Source organism: Trachypithecus francoisi, unplaced genomic scaffold, assembly GCF_009764315.1.
Source record: "Trachypithecus francoisi isolate TF-2019V2 unplaced genomic scaffold, Tfra_2.0 Lachesis_group5, whole genome shotgun sequence".
In the NCBI taxonomy this organism is placed as follows: Eukaryota; Metazoa; Chordata; class Mammalia; order Primates; family Cercopithecidae; genus Trachypithecus; species Trachypithecus francoisi.
In genome coordinates, this window is record NW_022681470.1 from 18,302,454 (window position 1) to 18,327,611 (window position 25,158).

Genomic DNA, 25,158 nt, shown 5'->3' on the forward strand with positions numbered 1-25,158 from the left:
GTTCATTTTAAATCACCCAGTCTGTGGTATTTGGTTAGAGAAGCGTAAAATGGACTAAGACAATGTTGCTTTTAATTGTCCCTTGAATAGTTTTATATATATATATATAAAATGAGCTTTCTTCTTTAAAAAATTTTCCCATAACATTTTCGGGGGTGGTGTACAGTTCTAAGAACCTTCATGCTCATGAAGATTTGTCCAACTACCACCAAAACCAGGAGACGGAACAGCTCTGTCCCTCCCCCAAACATTCCTGGTGCTGCCCCTCTGCAGTCACACTCCCTGCTTCCCTGCCATCCCAGCTCCTGGCCACCACTGGTCTGGCTCCCATCACTACAGCTGTGCTTTTTATGAGGCTATGACATGAGTGGAATCATGTATGTAACTGCTTCTCTCACTCAGCAGCACGCCCTGGAAAGGTGCCCAGGTTGTATCCCGCATCCATGGACTGTGCCTTTCAGGCGCCCAGGCTGTATCCTGCATCCGTGGATGCACCTTTCAATTGCTAAGTGGTATTCCATTGTATAAATGCACCACACCCACTGAAGGACATCTGCCCTCAAACAGCCCAAGGTCAAGTCCTGCCTTCAGGGTGGTCAGCAATGTTTTGGATCCCACTCAGCCTTTCACTACTTACCGGGCAAAGACAGTGCCGCTGCCACCCGGGAAGGTGTAGGGGTGCTGCTTCCGGAACACATGTCCCACACGGCTGCACGGGATGATCTCCAGGCTGCCACCACACTGCCACACGCGGAACGAGATCTCTGAGATGATGAACAAGACATGGGTGACTGGCAGAGCCTGGGACGCCGCTCTGCAACAGCAGACACGCCAAGCAGGTACAGAAGCCCCCCCACCATCCCATCATGGGGCTCCCATGCCTTCCACTGCTGAAGAAGACCTGATAAGGACCTCCCTCTTTCCAGAACCTGACCCAGAACTCTCTACAGGAGGGACATTTGACACACTTGGATCTCTGGACCACAATACAATCAAGAAAGAAGGTTCATGAGGAAATATTTTTCAGATGTGGAGTAGAAACCTTGAGACAAGAATGCTTCTTGGCCTATTGTAAATATCAAGGCCTCCTGGCATAAGATCATGTATACCCAGTAGCATCATAACTACTGAGTGATGAAACACTTGTGCTGAATTCCTCACTAGCCGGCTCAGGATCATTTGCACTTGCTTAGTATCAACACTGTGGGAAACGGCAAAACTGAAGGTATATAAATATGTACAATTAAGCTTTATTGTTACATATTCTAGACAACCATATATGCCATCTTTCTCTAAAACGTATTTTTAACAGACTGAACCCCAGGATGCATCTTGGCTTTTCCCATCCAGGGGAAAATAATCCCTTCCCTCAAATGGCAAAGCTTATTAAATACAAGTCCCTGTGCATTAGCAGGCTCAAGCCTCCTGGCAGAGTTTGGACTTATGGACCATGGACTTAGGGACTGCCTTAAGGACTATGGTAGTGATCAAAGACAGTCAAGTAACTGACTGATATCTCCACGCTGCTCACAGGCTTGGACCCATCAGTAACCAACTGGCCCAGGTGGAATGCTCCCTGGGGAAGGCTGCTGTTCACCTGCTTCAACACAGAACTGATCTGTAGGAGGAATGAGACGTGCAGGGCTAGGCACTACCCATACCTACTTAAACACACAGACTGCCCTGGCCACTGGAACTTAACTAAGCTTAGACTGACTGGTGCTTCTTTCGTGACACACAGGTACCTTCCAACCAGGTACCTGCCCGTATCACCACTGACGAGGTGAGTGACTGGAGTCTGAGTCAGGGGTCTGACTGAATACAAGAAACAGATTCAATAGAAAAACTAAGATAGGATTTTCTGAAAGGCAAAAACAGTTTTTCTTCACAAGGTTTGTATAATACAAAAGGGAATTTTCCTCTGTATCATCTAAGATCCCTAAGAACATGTTAGGGAGGCAGGACAAAAGTCAACAGAGTTACTGCGAATGGCAGGACTTCATTTTTTTTCTGGCTGGATAGTATTCCCAGGAAATCAAGTGAAATAAGAACAGAAAGTTGAACACCATGTTTTCACCCACACATGGAAGCTAAAAAACATTGATCTCATAGAAGTAAAAAGTATAATGGAGGATAGTAAAGGCTGGGAAGGAAGGAGTAGGGATTTGTTTAAGGATACAAAATTATAGCTAGAGAAGAGGGATCCTGCTTGTGTTCTACAGCCCTGTAGGGTGACTCTAGGGACCGATAATATATTACATAGTTTCAAATAACCAGAAAGAGGATACTGAATGTTCCCAACACAAAGACATGATACATGTTTGAGATGATGGATACGCTAATTTCCTTGATCTGATCACCATACATTATATGTATTAAAACATCACTATGTACCCCATGAATATGCACAATTATTATCTTCAATTAACAAATTAAAAGAAGTACAAATATTCACATATAAAATCTACAGTGTGTGCAGTCACTGTACCGACAGATCAGAAATAGGGTGGGTCCATCACAGACCATACAGTGGATTGATGGCAAATCCTGCAGACAGTCAGCCTAGTTATGGCAACAGGTGCCCAGACTGCCAGGCACACGGCAGGAAATACAACACAGGGGTCAGAACACCATGAGTTTCTACTTGGGTGCAGCAAACTAATGCCTCACTCACTAGGAATGGGTGATCCATGCAGCTATTACGGGGCTTTAATAAGCAGCTCTCTTGTAGTAATAGAAAACATATGGTTACAATCACGCAAGCATAAGCAGTCAAAGTTTCTGACTTTACTTTTTACAGTTCCCACACAACCTAAGAAGTTATCGGCCAGGCACGGTGGCTCATGCCTGCAATCCCAGCACTTTGGGAGGTGAGGCAGGCGGATAGCCAGAGGTCAGGAATTCGAGACCAGCCTGACCAACACGGAGAAACCCCGTCTCTACTAAAAATACAAAAAAATTAGCTGGGCATGGTGGCACATGCTGTAATCCCAGCTACTCGGGAGGCTGAGGCAGGAGAATCAGTTGAACCTGGGAGGCAAACGTTGCAGTGAGCCAAGAATGTGCCACTGTACTCCAGTCTGGCAACAGAGTGAGACTCCATTTCAAAAAAAAAAAAAAAAAAAAAAGTTGTCTCTATTTCAGAAAATAAAATTTAAATATCCATTTGCCTCACTAGAAGATTTAGAATCAGGGACTAGGAAATCCCGTTGGCTTCTCTACAGTGAGTCTGTTAAGCCAACGAGGGATCCTTCCAGGGCTTTTGTGGGATATTTTCAAGGCTAAGTACAACTACAGTTATCTTCTGCGCTGATTTCATTTGAACCCTATAACTTTGAGGATAATTAGTAAAACTCAATGGCTTTTTAATTAGGCAGTTAGTGTTTACATCTTGGCTCTGAGACCCTGGGCAAGGTGCATGCCCTCTGCAGACCACACTCTGTTAAGAAAGCACAAACAGATGATTCCCTGGAAGTACTTAGCACCATCCTAAGAACAGTAGGGATGTAGAGAAGCACAGATAATGCCCCAAGGAGCCTTACCGCCTGTCGTTAGAGCTAAGGGTTAAGTTCTTAGTCCTCCGTTTTAATTGCTTAAATGACATAAGGACTTACGTGATTAGGAAAATGGGAAGCTCTGGTCATTCCAGTGGGGCACACACTGAGGAGGTAGTTTTGGATCTTACTTGGGCCTCTCTGAACCACACACCTCTTCCAATGCACACCCACAAAGGCCCCTCAGGCCAGCAATGGCTAGCAGTGTGCACGGCCCCCACAAGCAGAAGCCAGAGCAGTGCTAAGGAGAAAGGCTCATGGCATGGCCTTCTCATGTGGAAGCCCTTGAGCCCACTGAACCTCACGGGGAGTCCAAGTCCTTGGCATAACCCAGGAGAGCCCGTCATGGAGGGAAAGACGCCCCAGCCTTCCTGGGCTGAGATGCGCTCCTGCTTGCAGGGTTCACCTTCACCCCAACCTGAACCGCTCAGGCCCTAGAACCTCCTAGGCACAGCTGCATAATAAATACAAACACCAAACCACAATAAAGCAGCTCTTTACAACAAATCTTCCCCCCAGTCTCTGGGTGAATGCTTCCTTCGATATTTATTTATTTATTTATTTATTTTGAGATGGAGTCTTGCTCTGTCGCCCAGGCTGGAGTGCAGTGGCCGGATCTCAGCTCACTGCAAGCTCCGCCTCCCGGGTTCACGCTATTCTCCTGCCTCAGCCTCCGGCGTAGCTGGGACTACAAGCGCCCGCCACCTCGCTGGCTAGTTTTTTTGTATTTTTTAGTAGAGACGGGGTTTCACCGTGTTCGCCAGGATGGTCTCGATCTCCTGACCTCGTGACCTCATGATCCACCTGTCTCGGCCTCCCAAAGTGCTGGGATTACAGGCTTGAGCCACCGCGCCCGGCCCTTAGATATTTAAATCAACACTCTTCCTACACGATGACACAAAATGCTGGCTGGTGTCTCATTTCAGCTAATGGTATGCACACTTTTGAAAACCACACTGCTTTTGAAAAATGGCCACCTACATGACACGCTGCCCTACTGGGTGACCCTGGCCTGCTGGATTTCCACTAAACCAGTAGGAGATACCCATGGAATAGGGTGACAGAACTCTCTTTAGAGGGTTAACAATTCTGAAGCCTTTTGTACTCCAATGACTTCAATTCAAGCTTTCCCTAGAGGTTAATGTATCATTTTAAAACAAAAACCCAAAAGGAATTTGACTCACAGTCCCTCCACCCGCGCAGTATAGTAATTGAGCCTAAAGAAGCTTTCAGCATCAAACCAAGGCAGAGAAATCCTCAAAGATGAGATGGTATCACTGACTTCAACATCATAAAACAATGGAAAAATAATAGGCTAGTCTAGTCTTTTCTTTTAAAGTAACAAAAAATTTCAAAGTCTTAAACTATGAAAAATGAGTGGCCTCATTTTTTCCTCTTTCCTTCTCCCCTGTCCTCCAGGGTACACTCACCCAAGGACGAATGTAAGTTAACAACACGCAGCAAGCAGTCCAGGAGAATTTGCTCAGAAAGCCAAGCATTTGAAACAAAAGGCTTTAATTGAAACAAGCAAAAAACAAGAACTCCCCCACCCCAAACCCTAAACAAACAAAACAAATCTTTTTATCTTTTATGCAGTTAATATAAGGCTACCAACGAAGACCACAATGTGTAAAATTTCACTGTGCCTAAACCCGGGTAAAAATGATTTGCACGGGGTATTTAAAAACAAGCAAACAAACAAAAAAACAAATGAGAACCATTCACAAAGGTAGTCGAGAAGGAATTAAGTGCCAAGGCCTCCCTGCCCCATTGGATATTCATGATTTCAATTCAATCCCACCAGCCTTGCCAGGGTTCATTTTCCACTCTCCACCACTCAGCATGAATCCAAGCTCCTGGACTGTTTCCCTCTGTTTCTGCAAGCCTGCATTACAAACACTTGGGTTCAGATGACTTGAAAGAGTTTGCATTTCCCTTCAAAGACTTTATCAGTATTCTGGCATCCTCCACTCTAACTTAGGGAGGCACATTTTAATGCCTAACCCACTAGACTTTCAAGAGCAAAAGGGGTGTTACGTATGTGTTTGCAAGGATCGATTAAGCCCAGTGAATGGTCACTCTGAAGCCTTTTAAATTTTTTTCCCAATTGACACCCTGCCTTTTGCAGAGCTGAGGCACTTCTCTGTCCTGAGATTCGAGGCTTGTACATACCTAGGTTCTCTCCTCCCCACACATCCATCATCATGTCGTACTTCCCCAATTCTTCAAAATAGAACTTATCCATCACAAACAGCCCACCAGCAATCATGGGGGTTCTAAAGAGGCAGAAAGAAGAGGGGGGAGGGAGGAGAGGGCAAAGTCAAGGTTAGATTGCCAGCACCCTTGTGCCAAGGCCAAGCCTTGATTCCCTAACAATAAGCTGACTTCAGAACAGCCACACTGCCACTGTTTTCTGCTCAGTGCCCAGGGTGCTGCTCTCTCTGCTTCACCATTGCTGCCTTCAAATGCCTCTGCTACTGTCCCTGCCTGGATGTTCCCACAGTGCCAGGGGCTGGACTGAGCCTCCCCTCTGCAGGAGCGACTGCTGGGGCTGGATCACTCACTGACATGCTGCCAGAGGCAAAGAACTCGGCCTTTCTGTGTGTCAGTTTCCTTATAGGGTAGCTATGAGGATTGCAAAAAAATCATGGGCATAAAGCCCTGAGCACACTTAGGAAATGTTCCAGAGCACCAGCTCTCATTATCACTATCATAGATGAGGCTCCACCTTCTACAAGGGAACCCACCATGCTCCTCACTTCATCACCCCGGGAAGCGGCTGACAACAGATGTACGCTGAGCTCCCTACTTTGTTCCCAGCAGAGACGCTGTGCGAATTCAGTGTAAAGTGCTGGGAAGGTCTCTAGCACACTGCAGATGTTGGCTAAATGTCAGCAAATATATTTCAGTGCTAAGTACTCTGTGAATGCGCTCTCACTTAACTGTGTGCCGACTTGGAATAGGTGCCCCGTTCTCTCCCCAGCTAGAGAAGGCATCCTGACTCTCAACCAGGAAGCCCACTGCCCGGCCTGGGAATCTTAAAGCATGGGCTTCGTGAGCATGGGTTCCCTCCTCTGCAGGAGGGCAAAAGCCTGCTAGGCAGTGGCTGCAGTAAGTCTCCTGCTGCCCACCAAGCCCCTTTTCCTGGGCCTGGGGTCATCTTGGAGATCCTGCTCTGCTACAGAAATGCTCTACAGTATCAACACACAGGAATGCACAGACCTAGCAGATATGCCTTAGAAACCTATGTGAGACTTCGACTGTGGAAAAGAAATCTCCAAGGACTTTATTCTACAACCTGGTGGAAGGTGCTCATCTGCTCATCTTTGAGCTGAGGGGAAACGGGAGGGCAGAAGGTGAACGGCCCCACTGGGTCTCCAGGTGGCATGGGCCCAGCAAAGAAGCCGGAACCTGGGGTCTCATCCGGGAGAGGCACCCTGAAGGATGCTGGCACTTACTTTATAGGGGCGACTGGGTTCCCCTGCCGGGACCTTCTCTGCTCAGGCGTCATGTAATCCCACTTGAACACCAAGTTCCAATCAAAACCTGCCAGCCAGGAAAAGAAACAGGGGTGTTGACAAGAGACTGGCCACTTCCTCCCGACACCCCCATTCCTCACAGCTTAAAAATATTCGATGTTTGGACAGAACTCAATGAAAACCACAACAAAGCCAAAAAAGAAGGTGTGGAGGAGAGAGAAGGGGACTGGGGGCGTGGGTGTAGCTGGAAGAGAGAGACTGGCAGGGAGGGTGAATGTTGAAATCTCCCTGTCCCTCCCTAAAGAAAATGTGAGTCAGGCTTTTCTAATATTGAAATGCATAAGAACAAATGAAATATGGGGAGAGAACTGAGGTCTGTGTGGTGGTCATCAGGGCATGTCCAAGGCCCGTAAGGATGTGAGGACAAAGAGCATCTGCTATGAAAATCAAGCCGTGGCACCTCCAACACTGCCCCAGGCGAAGGGAATGCTGGGGAGGGAATGAGGCTTTGTCAGTCCCCTGGGCCAGCAAACTTCAGACTGTATTTGCAGCAAGAATGGAGTGGGAACACGCTGGGAATATGAAAACTTTAAGGGAAAATGAGCCAGTGGAAGTTGCCAAGCTGGGCAAATAAGTTTCAATTTCAGATATATTTGGCACCTGCTGCATTTCATTTTTGGAATCCACAGACCCCTCAGGATGGAAGAGCCTGAACCCTGTACCTGGACTTGGTTGTGGGCATCTGCAGAGCCTCAGGTCCCGCTCTCGCTCCCAGGGTCACATGCATAGTGCCTCTTGGAGGCCAGCAGGCCCCACCTGCGGAAGCTGTCCTGGTGTATCAGGAGGCCACTTCTTGCCAAACACATGGCTCATGGTGCTGCATTTCCAGTTCTAAGGGTCTGACAGCCAAACCTAATGACTCTAGGGCTATGCATCTTTCAATCCTCTTAAGCTCTCTGCCATCAGGCTTTTTGTCAACAGGGCTTTTGCGATGTTCAAGTTTGGATTTGTCTGCATGCTTTGAATTCATAGTCTGTCCGTTCTGACAGCCCCAGTGACTGAAGGCTGGTGAGTGGGGGTTTCTGAGCGTCCTGGGCTGGCCAAGAATTTATGGCTCTGGACAAAGAGGTCTCCCAGCCCCCTCACTGCAGGATACAGTGGCCTCAGGCAAAGAGACAGGGAAATGGACAGGGGCCCAGGCAGTGGGGACAGGAATGCATAAAGAGGAGACCCTCACGGGTCCCTGAGCTGGCTCTTAGCACAGTGCCTCAAAGGCCACGAAGGCAAACTAGAAAAACAATGTCCTGGCTGTTCCACTAACAGAGAAGGTTAAGGATTAGCTGACATAACCTTTCCTTTACTTTTTTGATGTTTACTATTATCTTATTATTTACTTTATTAATTTGGTCCAAAGAGAGAGGCTATAGCAGATTAAAGATCTGCTAAGAATGGCATCCTCTTCTAAAGGAATTTCATAAAAAGCTCTTAGGGTGAATGTGGTCCCATTCCTCTGACCCAGAAGACGTGCACCCCCACATGGAGCACCTGGCTGTTCTTGCCCCTGCTCTGACATACACAGCTGCTTTGGGAGAAATAGAGCCCGGTAGATCTCAGCTCTTCCAATACTTGGGGAAATAAAACATTCTGAAGGTCAGGCTTTCTAGCTATCTAAGGATCCCTCCTCTTTAATGTCCCCAAACATTTTACTTCTTACCATTCGCTGGGAATCTTTCCCGAGTGCTATGTTTCCCACCCTAGGTACAGTCCTCCAAGCATGCCTGCCCTCCCGCTGATGTCTAACTCCATTACGCCCTGTGCGGCCAGCACAATTATCATCCCATTTCCCAGATGGGGAAACTGAGGAGCAGAGGCAAAACGGCCTGCCCATGATGACGGGGCCTGCAAGAGGCAGGTGGGACCGAGGGAGGTAGCTGGGGAGGGAGTGAGGCTTTGTCAGTGTACGAATAAACAGTTCTCACTCTGTCTCCCAGGCTTGATCATGGCTCACTGTAGCCTTGACCTCCCAGGCTCAAGTGATCCTCCCATCTTAGCCTCCTGAGTAGCTGGCAGGCCATCACACGCAGCTAATTTTTTTTTTTTTTTTATAGAGACAAGAGTCTTGTTATGTTGCCCAGGCTGGTCTTGAACTCCTAGGCTCAAGCAATCCTCCCACCTTAGCCTCCCCAAAGTGCTGGGATTATAGGCGTGAGCCACCGCACCTGGCCAAGGCCCTATTTTATAGTTTTACTGTCTTCTTTTTTGATGTCAGACCATCAGTTGACCCTCTGCTCATTGTCTATCTACAATAGTCCATCTTCACACAGATGAAAGCTCTTTGAGGTCTTTGATAATTTTTAAGAGGGTAAAGAGACAAAGTGCTCTTGGGGCTCCAGGGCAGGTGCTGTAAGGACATACAGGAAACTGGCGTGGTCATTCCAACGAAAGGGGACCGGGGTGAAGCAGGCACAGGTGTTGGGCTGGGAAAGAGGGGTAAAATAAACCACGATATATGCAAGGGGCTGTATCAGCAGAACAGGGTCACACGTGGGCCTGCTGAGGGAGAGGGGATTGAGGATGGCACAGGTGTCCATCTAAGCAACCAGCAAGAGAACAGCCTGTCAGAGAAATAGCCGGGGTGAGCAGAGAAAGCAAAGACAGGCTCCAGCCCCTTGAACCCCACAGAGCCTCAGCTCCGTGAAGTTTCTCACCCCAGACTCCTGCAAGGAGGGCTTCATCATCTCTGATCAAAAAGGATGCCCTATCTGTTCATGGAACCACATGGCTCGCAACAGCGACAGAAGGTCAAGGAAGAGGAGAAAGGGAAACCCAGGAAGCTCTTTAAGGGAGCAAGTCTATTTTTTCTCTTTATGAAGTCCTACTTGTTAAGCACACAGGCGTTTTTTACTCAGAACACACACTACGGCGTGAACACTGTTGTCACTGTCACTCCTGACAATGAGAGGGAGTGGTGATCAGATGCTGGTGTAGATGGGACGAGCTAGGAGGGGCACCATGACAGACACCTACCGCCCTTCAAGTCAGCAGATGCCCCCACATACTGAAAGTTGTCCATATTAATGACATCGATGATGGGTGACACAACCCGAGTCCTGTCCTAAAATACAAACAAAGAGAGGAGTAGTTATCAAAATCCAGCGAAACAAAAAACCCGTCCAACCATAGAAGGCATTAGTGTTAGGCAGGCACAGGGCAAACCCGACTGGCCCTTACTACCTATTACCCTAGGCCCGCAAGAACCCAGCCTCCCCACCCAGGCCCAAAAGGTCTTGCTCTTGGCCATCTGCAGATGTGCTGTGGCCTGCTGGGAGGCAGGGAGGGAGGTCAGGAGTGGGTGTGTAGCAGGAGTCCCTCGAGGAGTGGAGACACCCATGGTTATGGGACAGGTAGCCATCGGTTCACCCAGCTAAAGGCGAAAACTGTGTTGCTGTGTCCCAAGGGTCATTTTCTGTTTGCCCAAATACTATCAGTGATTTGTGAGCTGCAGTAAACCTGAGGAATGGAATCACTGCTAAAATGCCCATACATCAAAATTAGGAATATATTTCTATGTGGGAGTGTGTGTGCGAGAGGTGGTAAGTACCGATATTATCACAGTAGAAGGTTAACCAAATCAACTGGAGATTTCCAGATTCTAAGTTTGCCTTATCTGTAATTCTATCTTTTTTTTTTTTGAGACAGAGTTTCACTCTTGTTGCCCAGGCTGGAGTGCAATGGCGTGATCTTGGCTCATTGCAACCTCCACCTCCCGGGTTCAAGTGATTCTCCTGCCTCAGCTTCCCGAGTAGCTGGGATTACAGATATGTGCCACCATGTTCGGTTAATTTTTGTATTTTTAGTAGAGACGGGGTTTCTCCATGCTGGTCAGGCTCTTCTTGAACTCCTGACCTCAGGTGATCCGCCCGCCTTGGCCTCCCAAAGTGCTGGGATTACAGGTGTGAGCACCGCGCCCAGCCCCTGTAATTCTATATTAAAAAAAAAAAAACAAAAAAAACCCTAGACTGAGCCACTTCTTTATGCCACATTGTCATCATTCTGGTAAGAGTTTGTGAACATAAGGCCTTTTAACGTCTCTAATCTCTTTAAGTTCAAATGACAGACACTGGTGACAGACCCTGGACTGTGCCCCATGCTGACAGTTAACCAAAGAGCAAGTGTTTTCCTTGAGCCACTTAGAGAACCCTTATTAGCCAGAAGAAAGATTTAGAAATACAACTTAGTAACATAACCAGCAGAGCTAAGAACATACACACATCAGAGGAACAGGTGAAGGATCATGCTAATTAGGAACACGCGGACACTGCAAAGCTCCGTAACGCCCAGGTGCAAATTTACAGGGAAAAGTAACCTGTGTGGTGCACCGAGGGCAGAGAAGAACACAACGTCCCTTGCCCGGCTCAGTCTGGTTCTAGGTGTAGGAGTTAAAGAATATAATCTACCTTACATTTTGTTTCATCAGGCTAGATTTAATGAAAGTTAATAGGCTTGGCACTTTCTCCCCTTAATTTAGGAGAGGGTGTTCAAAGCAGTTCTGACAATCTGACCACAGAGCTGAGTGGCCTTCGCACACCCAAACACTGCTGTGGCAGTTTTGGTTTTGAATGCGCTTCCCTGAGAGATAGCCTGGCGGAGCATAGCCAGGGAGAGCAAGAAGTTGTGGGGCTGGGGTGGGTGGGGATCCCAGGGCGGGTTCTTGTTGGATATAGCTGTGTGCATATGTATTAAGAGAGGGGCTCAGATAGGGATTTAATGGAACTGGCTTTGCAATCCTGGCTCTGTCACCTGTATGATCTTGCATACGTTATTAAAGTTCCCCAAACACCAGCCTGTTTACCTGTCAAACGGAGATAACAAGTGGATCAAAGGTAACATATAAAAAAGGTCTATCATGTAGCCCCAACTTGATACAGGGTCGTGAATACAATTTTCATAATTCCTAGTAGCTTGTGGTTACTTAGTATTCCATGACTCAAAGCCCATCAGCTACCCTTGCTATGCTTAGGCAGAACTACTTGTTCATTTTCTATTTCCTTTCATTAAGTTTGCTTTATCGCCCCCAAGGAAGTGCTTTCTTGGTAGGAAGGAAAGAAAAGTCAATAAAACAAGCAGAAGACAAGAGAAATGACAAAGGCCAAATGTAATATTAGCAATGATGTTTCTAGAAAGCAGAAGGTGCAGAAGAGTAGCCGCGGATCACCCTCTGACAACCCCACTGGCCCCTGTATGCTTCCTAGCCACCCCACTCTCCCAAAGGAGCCTGGAAGCCTGCTGGGCTAATCTGCCCTACTCACTAAGAGCAGAGAGGTGGCCCCAGGAACAGCTTCCCCAGCACGCCCCGCTCTTCGAGCTGCAAGAGACGGCACCTGTTAGATGCCGGGCAATGTTCTAAGCACTCTGCGAAGCTGTAGGCGGGGAAGGAAACTGCTCCCGTGAAAAGGGCTGCCTTCAACTAATCAGGCTCTCACCAGCCTCTGCTGATCCTCACCTCCTACCTGTCAACGGATGGTTCCTCCTACTGATGGATTCCTACAGCCAGTAAAACAGTCTTTCTACAATGCCCCAAAGGCATTTTCTTTCTGTCAAGGAAAACTGCAGATGGCGAGCTCAGCCCCTGCCAGCCCTGATGCCCCACTCCCCACATTACACCTCCCGTGGGCCATGCTCCCCTCTGTCCCCTCTACCAACCACCCACCACCTGACTCTCCTCCCCGCCCCCGTCACCTTACCTCGGCCACCCTCTCCAGGAGGGGCTCCAGCCAGTGCTCATTACACTCGCAGTGACTGTCCAAGAAGGTCAGGACCTTGGCTTGGGCAGCATCGGCCCCCCGAACCCGTGAGCGCATCAGGCCTGTGGAGGTGAGTTGGAAAGCACGTCAGGAGAGAGCAGCCACGGAGCCAGCACACTCCCGCGCCAACCGGCGATGCCTCCCTGCCCGCAGCTCTGCAGCCTGCTTTCTAGGCACGGAGGTTACTGTCAACTTGCTGGATGAGATCCAAACTGCTCCCTGGTCACCAAGACAGATGACTGTCAGAACTTTTAATTTTAATAGTTATATTGGATGACTGGGAGGACAACGTTCCTAGAACTACTGTCTTCTGAGAAAGGCCTTTACATTACTGAAGTCTCCTTTATCAAGTAACCAAAACGTGGAACTTTTAAAACTACATTCCTCTGACACAGCAACAGTTCTCTAACTAAATGGGCTAAGGAAGGTGTCACCCAGAGACTTCCAGTGCTAATGGTGGTGATTTTAGTGGTGATAATATTTGTAACAGTGTTGTGAATATCTCTGCCTTTTAAGACTTATCAGGAGCCAAATAACATAAGTTGCAAAGCCCTGCTGTGCAAAATTAGTTATACTGTTGGTCAAATCTACAATTTATATACTTGCGATCTGTTAATAATGTGCATGTTCATTATGACACAAAATATAAATAGTGTATTTCAAAAATTAGCTGTGGGTGGTGGCCTGTGCCTGTGGTTCTAGCTACTTGGGAGGCTGAGGTGGGAGGATCACTGGAGCCTGGGAAGTGAGCCATGACTGGGCCACTGTACTCCAGCCTGGGTGAGAGTGAGTCCCTGTCTCAAAATAAATAAAAAATAAAATTAAATAAATAATAGTTTATTTATCCCTGGATGTTGTGGTCATAAATGGCTTTTGCTATATATGCTGGATTTTCTATGTGAAGATGATGCAACTATTCATAACTTGTGAGGACAAGTCTGCTAAGTACTTTTTTCCACAGTCGAAATGGGTTTTCAGTGATTCCTATGTGGCTGCATGCTGTAACAGGGAAAAAGACTAAAGATTTCACATTGTGATAATTGCAAAACAACTTCTACTGGGCAAACCTTTGCTCTGAAAACAATTATAAACTCTGAGCAAAATATAAAAAGCAGCAATTTGAAAGCCAGAAGCAGACAGAAACTAGACAGGATCCAACCCCTTAAAAAAAGAAAATCATGGCCGGGCGCGGTGGCTCAAGCCTGTAATCCCAGCACTTTGGGAGGCCGAGACGGGAGGATCACGAGGTCAGGAGATCGAGACCATCCTGGCTAACACGGTGAAACCCCGTTTCTACTAAAAAATACAAAAAAACTAGCCGGGCGAGGTGGTGGGCGGCTGTAGTCCCAGCTACTCGGGAGGCTGAGGCATGAGAATGGCGTAAAACCTGGGAGGTGGAGCTTGCAGTGAGCCGAGATCCGGCCACTGCACTCCAGCCTGGGGGAACAGAGCGAGACTCCGTCTCAAAAAAAAAGAAAATCACACTGAGCAAGCTCCATAGTTATATGGTGTTTCCCGCGAGGATGCTCTCCAATCCACTGCAATGCAGCCTTTATTGGCTTGAGTTGTCAGAGGATGGAGAGTTCAGAGCTTCTGGTATCTGGAAACTGAAGGAGGAGATCCTGGAAAGGAGGTAGGCCCCAAATCTGGCAATAACCTCCTGTTAAATCTTTGGCTGACTCCTGAACCACGCAGGAACAAGCCAACATGAAAAGCAACAGTTAGAAGGCAGAAAAAACTAAGTTTCAGCTGCTATCCACTGCAGAGAAAATGAAGTTTAGAATTTGAGTTCTGCCAAGTGTGACATGCTTGGTAAAGACCTCAGTTCTTCTGCAGGAACTTCAGAAAGACCACACATAGGAATACAGACTATGTATCATGAATAAGGGACTCATAAAATCAGACTCATGGCCGGGTGCGGTGGCTCATGCCTGTAATCCCAGCACTTTGAGAGGCTGAGGCGGGCAGATCACCTGAGGTCAGGAGTTCAAGACCAGCCTAGCTAACATGGTGAAACCCGTTTCTATTAAAAATACAAAAAATCAGCCAGGTGCGGTGGTACACGCTTGTAATCCCAGCTACTCGGGAGGTTGAGGCAGGAGAACTGCTTGAACCCAGGAGGCAGACGTTGTAGTGAGCCGAGATCACGCCACTGCGCTCCAGCCTGAGCAACAAGAGAGAAACGTCATCTCAAACAAACAAAACAAAACAAAAAATAAAAAATAAAAAAAAACTATACTCATCCTAGCAAAGTTAGCAAAGTACAAAAAAAGCCTACAGAAGTTCAGCAGCATCATCTGGTAATTTAACTGCCCAGTATAACAAAGATGAATACTCTTTAGAGAAAGATAACATAATCCAGTGTTTCTACAACATATCATCCACAATGTCCATTATAAAATAAAAAATCACTACACATGAGAAGAAATAGGAAAATGGGGACCACACCAAAGAGAAAAAAAGCCATTAGAAGTTCACCCTGAGATGACCCAGATGTTGGAATTAGCAGGGGAGGATTTAAAAGCAGCTATTTTAAATATGTTTAATAACTCAAAGGCAACAATTGTAATGAGTAAATGGGTGGGGAATCTGAGCAAAGAAATAAAAAGTATAAAAAAGAATCAAATGGGTATTCCAGAACTTAAAAATGAAATTATCTGAAATGAAAAATCCAATGACTGGTCTTAATAGCAAAATGGAGATGGCAGAATGACTAGTGGACTTGAAGATGGAACAGAAACAGATCCATCTGGTGGACAGAGAAAAAAATTAAGGGGGAAATAGTCTAGTGTTCTATGGGACAATATCAAGTGGTATAACAGATGTACAACTGAAGTTCAAGAATGAGTCAGAAAAAATACATGAAGAAATAAAAGGCCAGTCATTTCCCAAACTTGGTGGAAAACATCGTCTTACATATTCAATTTACATCAGCAAACTTGAAGCAGGATAAATATAAAGAAAACTAAATCTAGGCACATCATAATCAAATTGCTTAAAAAAAAACTACAGATATAGAGACAACCCGAAAAGCAGCCAGAGGAAAAGACCCACAACATACAAGGGAACAACAGTATGAATTTTTTGAGACGGAGTCTCACCCTGTCACTCAAGCTGGAGTGCAATGGCACGATCTCGGCTCACTGTAACCATCACCTCCCAGGTTCAAGCGATTCTTCTGCCTCAGTCTCCCGAGTAGCTGGGACTACAGGCCACCATGCCTGGCTAATTTTTGTATTTTTAGTAAAGACAGGTTTCACCATGTTGGCCAGGATGGTCTCAAACTCCTGACCTCATGATCTGCCCGCCTGGCCTCCCAAAGTGTTGGGATTACAGGCGTGAGCCATGGTGCCCTGCCTGGAGTGAAATCTTTAAAGGGCTGAAAGAAAAATTAATTGTCAACTCAGATTCTACTCTGAGAAAATAGCCTCCAATAACAAAGGAGAAAAAAATTCTTCAGATAAAATCTGAGATTGTGTTGCCTAGGAGAAAAAATTCTAAAGAAAATTATTTGGGCTAAATAAAAACTCCAATCTATGGAAAGAAACAGATACTACAAATGGAAAATATGAGGATAAGCTTAACATATCCACATATTCTCCTTATTTAATAGATGCTGACTCTTTGAAGTAAAAATGTAACACTGTATCGTGGGGTTTAAGACCAATGTAGACGAAAAACGTGATTAACGATAGTACATAGTACATAGGAAAGGAAATGGAAATAGTCAAAATGGATATTGACTCTTAAGCAGATTGTCATAAGTTAAAACTGTATGTTGTAATTCTCAGAGCAACCGTGCATACATGAAAAGTATTGCTGAAAAGCTACAATAATAATTCAAATGGAATACCAAAACAATCAGTGAATCCAAAAGAAGGCAAGAAAGTAGGAACACAGTTACAAAAAGGAAAAATGCACATGATACAAATAGAGAACAAACAGCCAAAGAGCAGACCCAAAGCCAATCACAGCAATGATTATACCATATCTAAATGAACTACCCTCAATCTGGGTGGGCGCAATCTAATCAGCTGCCAGCACGGCCAGAATAAAAGCAGACAGAAGAATGCAGACAGAGACTGGACTGGCTTGGTCTCCCGGCCTACATCTTTCTTCCGTGCTGGATGCTTCCTGCCCTTGAACATCGGACTCCAAGTTCTTCAGCTTTGGGACTACTGGACATTCGACCACAGACTGAAGGCTGCACTGTCAGTTTCCCCACTTTTGAGGTTTCGGGACTCGGACTGGCTTCCTTGCTCCTCAGCTGCAGATGGCCTATTGTGGGACTTCACCTCATGATTGTGTGAGTCAATATTCCTTAATAAACTCCCATTTATATATACATCTATCCTATTAGTTCTGTCCTTTTGGAGAATCCTGACTAATACAAAAGCCAAATATTGGTTCTTTTAAAAGATGAACAGTCGACGAACAGCAGACAGATGAAAAAAATAAGAAGATATAAATTGCCAAAATCAATAAAATAGTAATACTACTCCAACAAACAGTAAAAAAAGAGACAGTATCATAAGCAACTTTGTGTCAATAAATATAAAAACGCTGGTGAAATACAAAATTTCTTGAAGGACAATCACCAAAACAGACACAAAAAGAAACAGCAGATCTGAATAGGTCTATATCCATTAAAAAGACTTAATTAGTTATTGAAAATCTTTCCATAAAGAAAAGTCCTGGTCCAGATTGGTTAATTTTATTAAACATTTAAAAAAGAAATAATTAAAATATTATACAAACTCTTTTAGAAAATAAAATAGAAGGGCACACTTTCCATCTTGTTTTATAAGGCTAGTAAACTGTAATGCCAAAACTGGAAAAATACATTTTAAGAAAATTAAAACACAGGTATAAAAATCCTTAACAAAAATACATTAAAAGGATACTGTATCATGACCAACTGTGGCTTATATTAGGAATGCAAAGCTGGTTTAACATCTGAAAATCAACCAATGTATTTCACCATATTAACAGACTAAAAAAGAAATACCACTTGATTATCTCCACAAATGCAGAGAAAAAGGTTTAACTCATTATTAACATGGTTTTTGTCCTACTATTGTCATTAACTAGCTGTAGGACCTTGAGAAAGCCATCTAACCTCTTCAGGCTTTAGTACTTCCATCTGTAAAACGAAAGTACTAGGCTCTCAACTTCCACTGTACGTCGGCATCATTTTAGCAGCTTTTAAAAATGCAGCTGCCCACGTCCCACCCACAGAAATCCAGAAATTTCTATTTAATTGTGAATGAGGGCAAGACATGGTCCTAAATTCCCTAGGTGCTTCTAATAAATTGCTAGGTTAAGAATCAATGCACAACAAAATCCATAGAATATTGATCCGAAGACTGCTCTTTCACTACCATAATATTTTAGGCAATTAATTTACTTTGTCATCTAGCAGCATCACTACAAGCACTTTGTGTGTATGCTTCAATAGATGGGCTCTTATACACACACACAGGTACATATATACATGAGTGTGTGTGCAAGTGTGCACATATTTTCTCATTCAATTGTTACAGATTTCAGCTGTTCCATATAGGCTTCCCATAATCTGGCTTCTCGCAACCCACCTTTCTCAGGCCTTCTCCAACAAATCAATATGGGTTCAACCCAAATGAACATTCTAGTGGAAAGTTAATACTGAGAAGCATTGTTCTGATTTCTCAGCAGTTTAAAGACAAAGACACTGTTAGATAAGGCTAGTACGTGATTTACAGTGCCAACATTATCTCTCTTTCCTCCTTCCCCACTTCTCCTCCTCTTTTTTTTTTTTTTAAAGCCTGTGCCAGGTGATGGGGTGGGATGGCAGATACTTTGGGTTTAAATTCATAAAGTTATTTTGAAGGTTGTTTAGGGGGCAGTAAATTGCCCCCTTTTTGGTTTATTCCAGGCTTGGCGGACTGATGTGAGTCTGGCAAAGAGAGCTTGTTTAGAAGGCAAGGCTTATCCCACTGTTTACGTATCCTGAATGTCTAGGTTGATAACGCTAGTTGGTTAAAATATGATGCTGTTCTAACAGGCTTAATCACCGTGTTGGCCAGTAAGATTCTTGGTAAGAAAAATTTCACTCCTTGACTCCAGCTAGAGTGTATATATAACGAGAAGAAAGAGTTTTGCACTGATCAAGGAATACAATCACCACTCCTGGATCAACAGTCAGACTTACATAGCAAATGTGGCATGGGCTTCAAAGCTCTGAGATTTTCCTATACTGAAAGATTTCTCCCGACCATAGAGGAGCCTAACAATTCAGTCATCAGGGTAACTAACAGTACTGACACACTGGATGTTAATTACATTGTGACTGGAGCTTCCTTCCCAGACACTCCAAAGTACTACTTTCCTCCTTTACAGCCTCTCTTCTAACTGCCAACAAAATAGTCTTCATGAGCTCAGCTCCAGCACAGATAAGACTGACAGAAGGTTCCAAGGCTGGCATTTGCAAAATCACATAGGCATATAATTGCAGCACTCTCTCTCCATTTTGGATGGTTCACCTTCAGCAGCTGTCAAACTTGAATCCCCGTTATTTTATCAGATGCCTGGAGCATGGAGTCACTCAACTTCTTATTGCTAAATCTTTGTTTTTCTTCTAAACTTTTGTACTCAAGGGACTGATAAAACTTCCTAGGTTGTGAAAGAAAGAAGCCAATTTTCTAAATACATAAATAAAAATGTAATTTGATCTTGCTCTAATATACAAATAATTTCAATTAGTCAAGCTTTTAATGTCCTTCCTGTGTTTGCCGGGAGAAGTCTCCCAAGTGGCTCTGATAGACGGAGACAGGAAAAAAAGCTAGACAATTAATTGCTCTTTGAGCTAAAGCACTTCATGTTATTACTGGGCTCAGGAAAAGTCAGAATTCAACTGTCTTGGTACCGAATTAAGAAGAATCTTACCTTCTCGTCGATCATTTCTAAGAACTCGCACTTTCTCAATTTTCCCCAAGAGAGCCCCGTCCTCAGCTAGGAAAAGAAAAGAAGCACAGCATTTTGAATCTGGAGTTCATAAAGGGCTCTGCATTCAACCACAGCATTCTCAATCATCTAAGGGCCAATTATCTCCTCGGGGCATCACAGAGGCACCTCTTCTTTCTGTGGATCTGATTTCTGGCTTGCTCACACCTCACTAGCACCCCCGCTACACTACAGGAAGACTGGTGCCCAGAAAGAGCCAGACACAGGGATGAAATCAGCATCAGTACTCACGATCATTGCTGTAGTCATCCACCAAGATGATTTCTTTTATCAGATGCGGTGGGCTTTTCTTAAGCACACTAAGAAAAGACAAGAAGATAAAGTTTATAAGGTCTTTTAGGGGTATAAACTTTTAGCCTGGGGTAGGAAATTCTCATATCTTGGTCCTAACCCTTGGTTGGAGGAGCTACCCACTGCACCCTGTGCCGAGCAGTCAGGAGACCCTGTCTGCAGCCCCCACTGACAGCCCTGGCCTGACTGTGCCTGGGACACAGCTAATGTCTTAATACCCCTGACAGGTGCATCTCCTGGCCTCACCTGACCACAGTCCTCAGCAGGGCCGACCTGGCTTCATTGTGAAATGTGATCACCACGCTGGTGGCCGGCAGATCTACCCGCCACTGCTTCCGCTGACACCTGTAGGAAGAGAAAGATGGTCCCCTGAACAACAACCCGCAGAGCAGCCACAGCTTGTTTAGCCCTTGAGAGAACAAGCAGACCGATCAACTGGGATGGACATGCTATGATTAACTTGTTATCTGCAGAAGTTCCTGGCCTGTTCTGAGATGAACTGCCAATGGGACATAAGGAAACAGAAAAACACAACCGGAGCTACGTTCTGAGAGATGAACGATTCCGGCAAAAAGTAACATATTGAGAACATCTTTCTAACACGTTAAAAAAAAGTGTTTTAAAACAGTGAAATCCCATTTCTACTCTCAAGCAGATACACCTCTAGAGATGCGCTTTTCACAAATTGCAGTCGTAATTTCTGAGGGGCAGAACCAACTGTGTGCCACTGCTCTTTTCTTGTTTTCTACATTGCCTACAACAAGCATGTGGTACTCCGGTGATATTTGGAACTTGGCTCTCACCATGAACAGTGGACCCACTGGAGGTTTTCCCTGCCCGGGACAGCAGGGATGCATGTCCCTTGTCCTGGAAGGCCATTCCCAAACACCCCAGAGGGCAGTGGTGAAGTGAAGATGGGGAGATGGAGTGAGGGTACAGTCAATGGGACCCTGAGCCTGCCTGAGCTCTCCTTTTCCTGTTAGTGGTAGGGAGGAACCCTGGGATCACCTCTGCACAGAAGCTGATTCGGAGGCCAGACCTACAAAGCAGGGGCAGATTTCAACATGGCACCTCTCAAATTTGAGCTCTACAGACAGACACAAGACTAGAAGAACAGTAAGTAGCTCTTTTTTTTTTTTGGAGGCAGGGTCCAACTCTGTCACCCATCCTACAGTGCAGTGGCACGTTCATAGCTCCCTATAGCCTTGAACTCCCGGACTCAAGTGATGCTCCTATGTCAGCCTCCCAAGTAGCTGGGATTACAGTTGTGCCATCATATCCAGCTATTTTTTTGATTTTTTGTAGAGATGGGGGTCTCACTCTGTTGTCCAGACTGGTCTCGAACTCCTGGCTTCAAGCAATCCTCCCATCTCAGCTTTCTAAAGTGCTAGGATTACCGGCATGAGCCACGGTGCTCAGCCAGAATAGCTATTTTAAAAAATGGCTGATAGGTGTAGGTGGAAGATGCTAAAGTATCATACACTAGAAATAAGCAGTTGAGGTCTACCAGGCTCAGCAGAACCCATCAGGAGGAACCCTTCAAGGCAGGGTCTACAGACTTGAAGAGCACCCTAGTACACAGCAATGTTCCCAGAGAATCTTGAGAGAAAAACACACCTGGGCAGGACCGACAGCCCGCGAGGACTTTTAGAAACACTTAATTTCTGGTTTGACTGCATTCAGAGTTACTAAATTGTAATATTACTGATACCAGCTTGGAAAAGAAGCTTTGGCTTCAGAAAAACAGTTCTTAAATGGTGATGTTGATGCCCTGTGGTCATGAGGATGAACAGTGTTGCCTGTGAGGTGGCAAGAGGGGCCTGTTCATCTGTCCCATGCTGAGGTTCCCTCCCTGCTGGCATTTATTATTTGCACAATGTTCCTGCAACTCTAGCAGTTAAACACACTGCCACCAGAATTGAAGAAGCAGAAAATCTTTGTTGAGGCTCAGAAAATGATACCCTAAATTATATTGCTTTGGCATGCTGAGTGCTTTGAATCAAGCAGATTCAGAGACCTCAGAAATGAGCCTCAAAACCAAGGTCTCTCTCTGATCTTCTCCTCCCCACCCCCTCCAGCTTCCCTTGTCTCAAGTTCTCTTATCTGCCTGAGGGAAGTTCATCCAGAAGACTTGCAATTGCTTTGGACTCCCTCTCTGGAATCTACATTAACCAGAGATTAACTCATATAGCAGAAGAAACTAAAAGCCCATACCAAGATCCCACTCCTGGAGAGACTTTTCACTTATTCTTTCAATTATTCTTCTAAAGGCTGTCACCTGATTTACCTGCATGATAAAATAACCTCTGTTCTCAGTGGAGTTCTGCCCCTCACCTTCCCATAACTTGTCACCACCTCCCCAAGACCCTGGAGGAAATTTTTTCCAGGCTATTGTCTGCATTTCCATCCTAATCATCTCCCCTAAACATCATTTACTCTTCTAAAATTGCCTACATCCCTCACTTGCCTCTCCCTATGAAGAGAGTATTTAAGCTTCAACCATCTGGCCCTTCTTTGAGTCTCATATTTTGTGTGGCTCCTGTGCACATTTGCACACTAATAACAAATTTATTCATCTATTGTCAGTTTATTTCAGCTGACATAAAGACTCAAACCTTCACAGTGGGCGGGACACATTCCCTTCACTCTTATGCCTTCCATGGGACCAACACATTTTTTAAAAATTATGTAGGGTTTTTTTTTTTTTTGAAATGGAGTCTTGCTCTTGTCATCCAGGCTGGAGTGCAGTGGCACGATCTCGGCTCACTGCAACCTCCGACTACCGGGTTCAACCAATTCTCCTGCCTCAGCCTCCCAAGTAGCTGGGGCTATAGGCGTCTGCTACCATGCTTTGCTAATTTTTGTATTTTTGGTAGAGACGGGGGTTTCTCCATGTTGATCAGGCTGGTCTCCAACTCCTGACCTCATGATCTGCCCGCCTTGGCTTCCCAAAGGGTTGAGATTACAGGCATGAGCCACCATGCCCGGCCCTAATATAATCCCACTGTAGCTCTTAATATTGTTTACCACAACCATGAATTATCTGCTCCCAAAATTAGAGATAATATCTATCTAAGATGGGAAATCAGTGGACAAAGGAGATAGATTAAAAATACATACATATTTGGAACTCAGCCATCGCTAAAAACATTTAAGGAGTTAAGAACTGAAGTGGATGGTCTAGCAGCTGCCAAACATTGACCAGCAATTCCACAGGAATGGCCGCACCTTCAGAGAAAGTGTTCAACAGACACTCCTTTTCCCTCGTGACTACTTCAGAAAAGCGAATTTTGAAAAGAAACATGAAAAGCAGTGCAATTAAAAAGCAATTGGGTCGGAATCACAAAATGAGCTTCTTTTGTTTATTATAGTTACTGTTTTAATTAATCATGAGAAATTGCACAATATACTAGTTGTTTGGGGGGAAACTCTTCACTGTTGTTTGGGGGAAAAATACAGTCAGGAATTAATATCGTACCTCATTAGAGCTCCTGACAGCTAAGTCTTTCCTGACAAGTAGACTGATAGGCTGGTTTTTCTTTCTTTTTTCCAAATTTTAAGAATTAGCAGATTGTTAGATTAAGGAAGTGAGAATCTGCAAGACTTCAACTGTAAACAAATTACCAAAGAATGTCATTCCCAAGAACCCAATCTGTAATGCTAATGGAATAAGGACTCCGCCCTAGGAGGCAGCTATCCTCTGCAATTAGGTCCCACTTAACACAGCGGGAACTGCTGAGCCCAGCAGACCTAGGTTGAATGACTTACTCAACATGGGCTTATGCAGCCCTAGGAGAATTTAAAAAGAGACATAAGGCAGCATTTTTTCATGCTAAATCGTAGTAAACGGAACCGATCCAATCACGTCCTATTCTCTCATTTTCCTTTTCTCTGCAGGAAGCCTCATCTTCCAGGAGGGTTTGGAAGTCTCACGGGGCTCTGGAAACGTTTTTTAGAACACGCATAGCTGCTGCATTCATATCATTTTATTAACATTCATCTACATATTCATAAGGTATCCATTTTTGCTAGGAACTGGCATTCAGGAAACTTAAGAGGGATCCCATTTTTAAGGCAAAGAGAGATAAAAAGTAAAAACTAAGAAATATTTTACATCCCCGAGTTAGAGTGAGTGTGTGTACGTATATGAATTTAGATAATAAATCCTCACATTGAGCCAAGAAGGTGGGGTCGGCTTAAAGAATGTCTTTAAAAAGAAAAAGAATAAATTTTGTATTTAAAGAGCCATATCCCTGCCAACCAGTCTTCACTACTCCAGAGCCAGTGAAAGAACACCCAATATAGTAACTCAACAGGGGAGCCGGCTGCCAGGGGCACTTTCATACTTGAGCTTTCTCTGGGAATTGAGTAGAAACTGTAGTTTATTTGAAGTCAGAGGCAGGAAGAGTGCGCAGTAAGGTTTGTTCTCCCAGACAACACAGGCTAGAAGCAGTGACTCTGAGAAGAGTGGGCGGGGTTTTGAGTTGACTTTGTGGGCTCAAGTTCACTTGAGTGTCCAAGGCTCTGGTGCTCATGTGATCATTCGGCAAACTTCCTGCTCAGTAAAATGGAGGCTTTAAAAACTGGACATATAAAGATTTAAGAATCCTTTATTTAGCTTTAAATTTCTCTGAGATTAGATGGCTTTCAGTACCTGAACTCTTGGTTAGCTGGAAATGGAAAAAACTGGTGAATCTAAACAACCACATTGTTTAGTGAGTCTCTCAGGGTGGAAGAATGAATCTGTCTTTGCGGTAGATGTTATACCCGGGCTTGATCAAGGTATCGATGAAATAACCAAATGCAAGCTCTTCAGACTGGGAAGCTCCAGCTTCTGTCCAGTATCACAGAAGGCGGTTTCACGGTGTGGGGAAGAATAAAGAAACAGGTTTCCTACTCTACCCCGGGAAGGCCATGCCCCACCCTCACCCCAGGTGACCTCGTGTTTTTGCAAAGGGCCCTTGGTAACCTTGGTTACTGTGTGATGTGTGACAACTAACATCACTCCTCATCTGTGAAAATGGCCCT

General features: G+C 45.0%; 1 protein-coding gene across 4 annotated transcripts in view; it reads right to left on the reverse strand.

The window, feature by feature from the left end:
• The window catches only part of GALNT2 (polypeptide N-acetylgalactosaminyltransferase 2), a 220,806-nt gene that overhangs the window by 25,800 nt on the left and 169,848 nt on the right, over positions 1–25,158 (reverse strand). For all 4 annotated transcript variants that reach the window (XM_033199314.1, XM_033199316.1, XM_033199315.1 and 1 more), the window contains exons 4-11: positions 20,377–20,475; positions 20,071–20,138; positions 19,762–19,827; positions 12,778–12,899; positions 10,061–10,148; positions 7,013–7,100; positions 5,727–5,830; positions 638–764 (exon numbers count right to left, since the gene is read on the reverse strand). In XM_033199314.1, the coding sequence (XP_033055205.1) occupies positions 638–764; positions 5,727–5,830; positions 7,013–7,100; positions 10,061–10,148; positions 12,778–12,899; positions 19,762–19,827; positions 20,071–20,138; positions 20,377–20,475 (762 nt within the window). The remainder of the gene's footprint in view (positions 1–637; positions 765–5,726; positions 5,831–7,012; positions 7,101–10,060; positions 10,149–12,777; positions 12,900–19,761; positions 19,828–20,070; positions 20,139–20,376; positions 20,476–25,158) is intronic.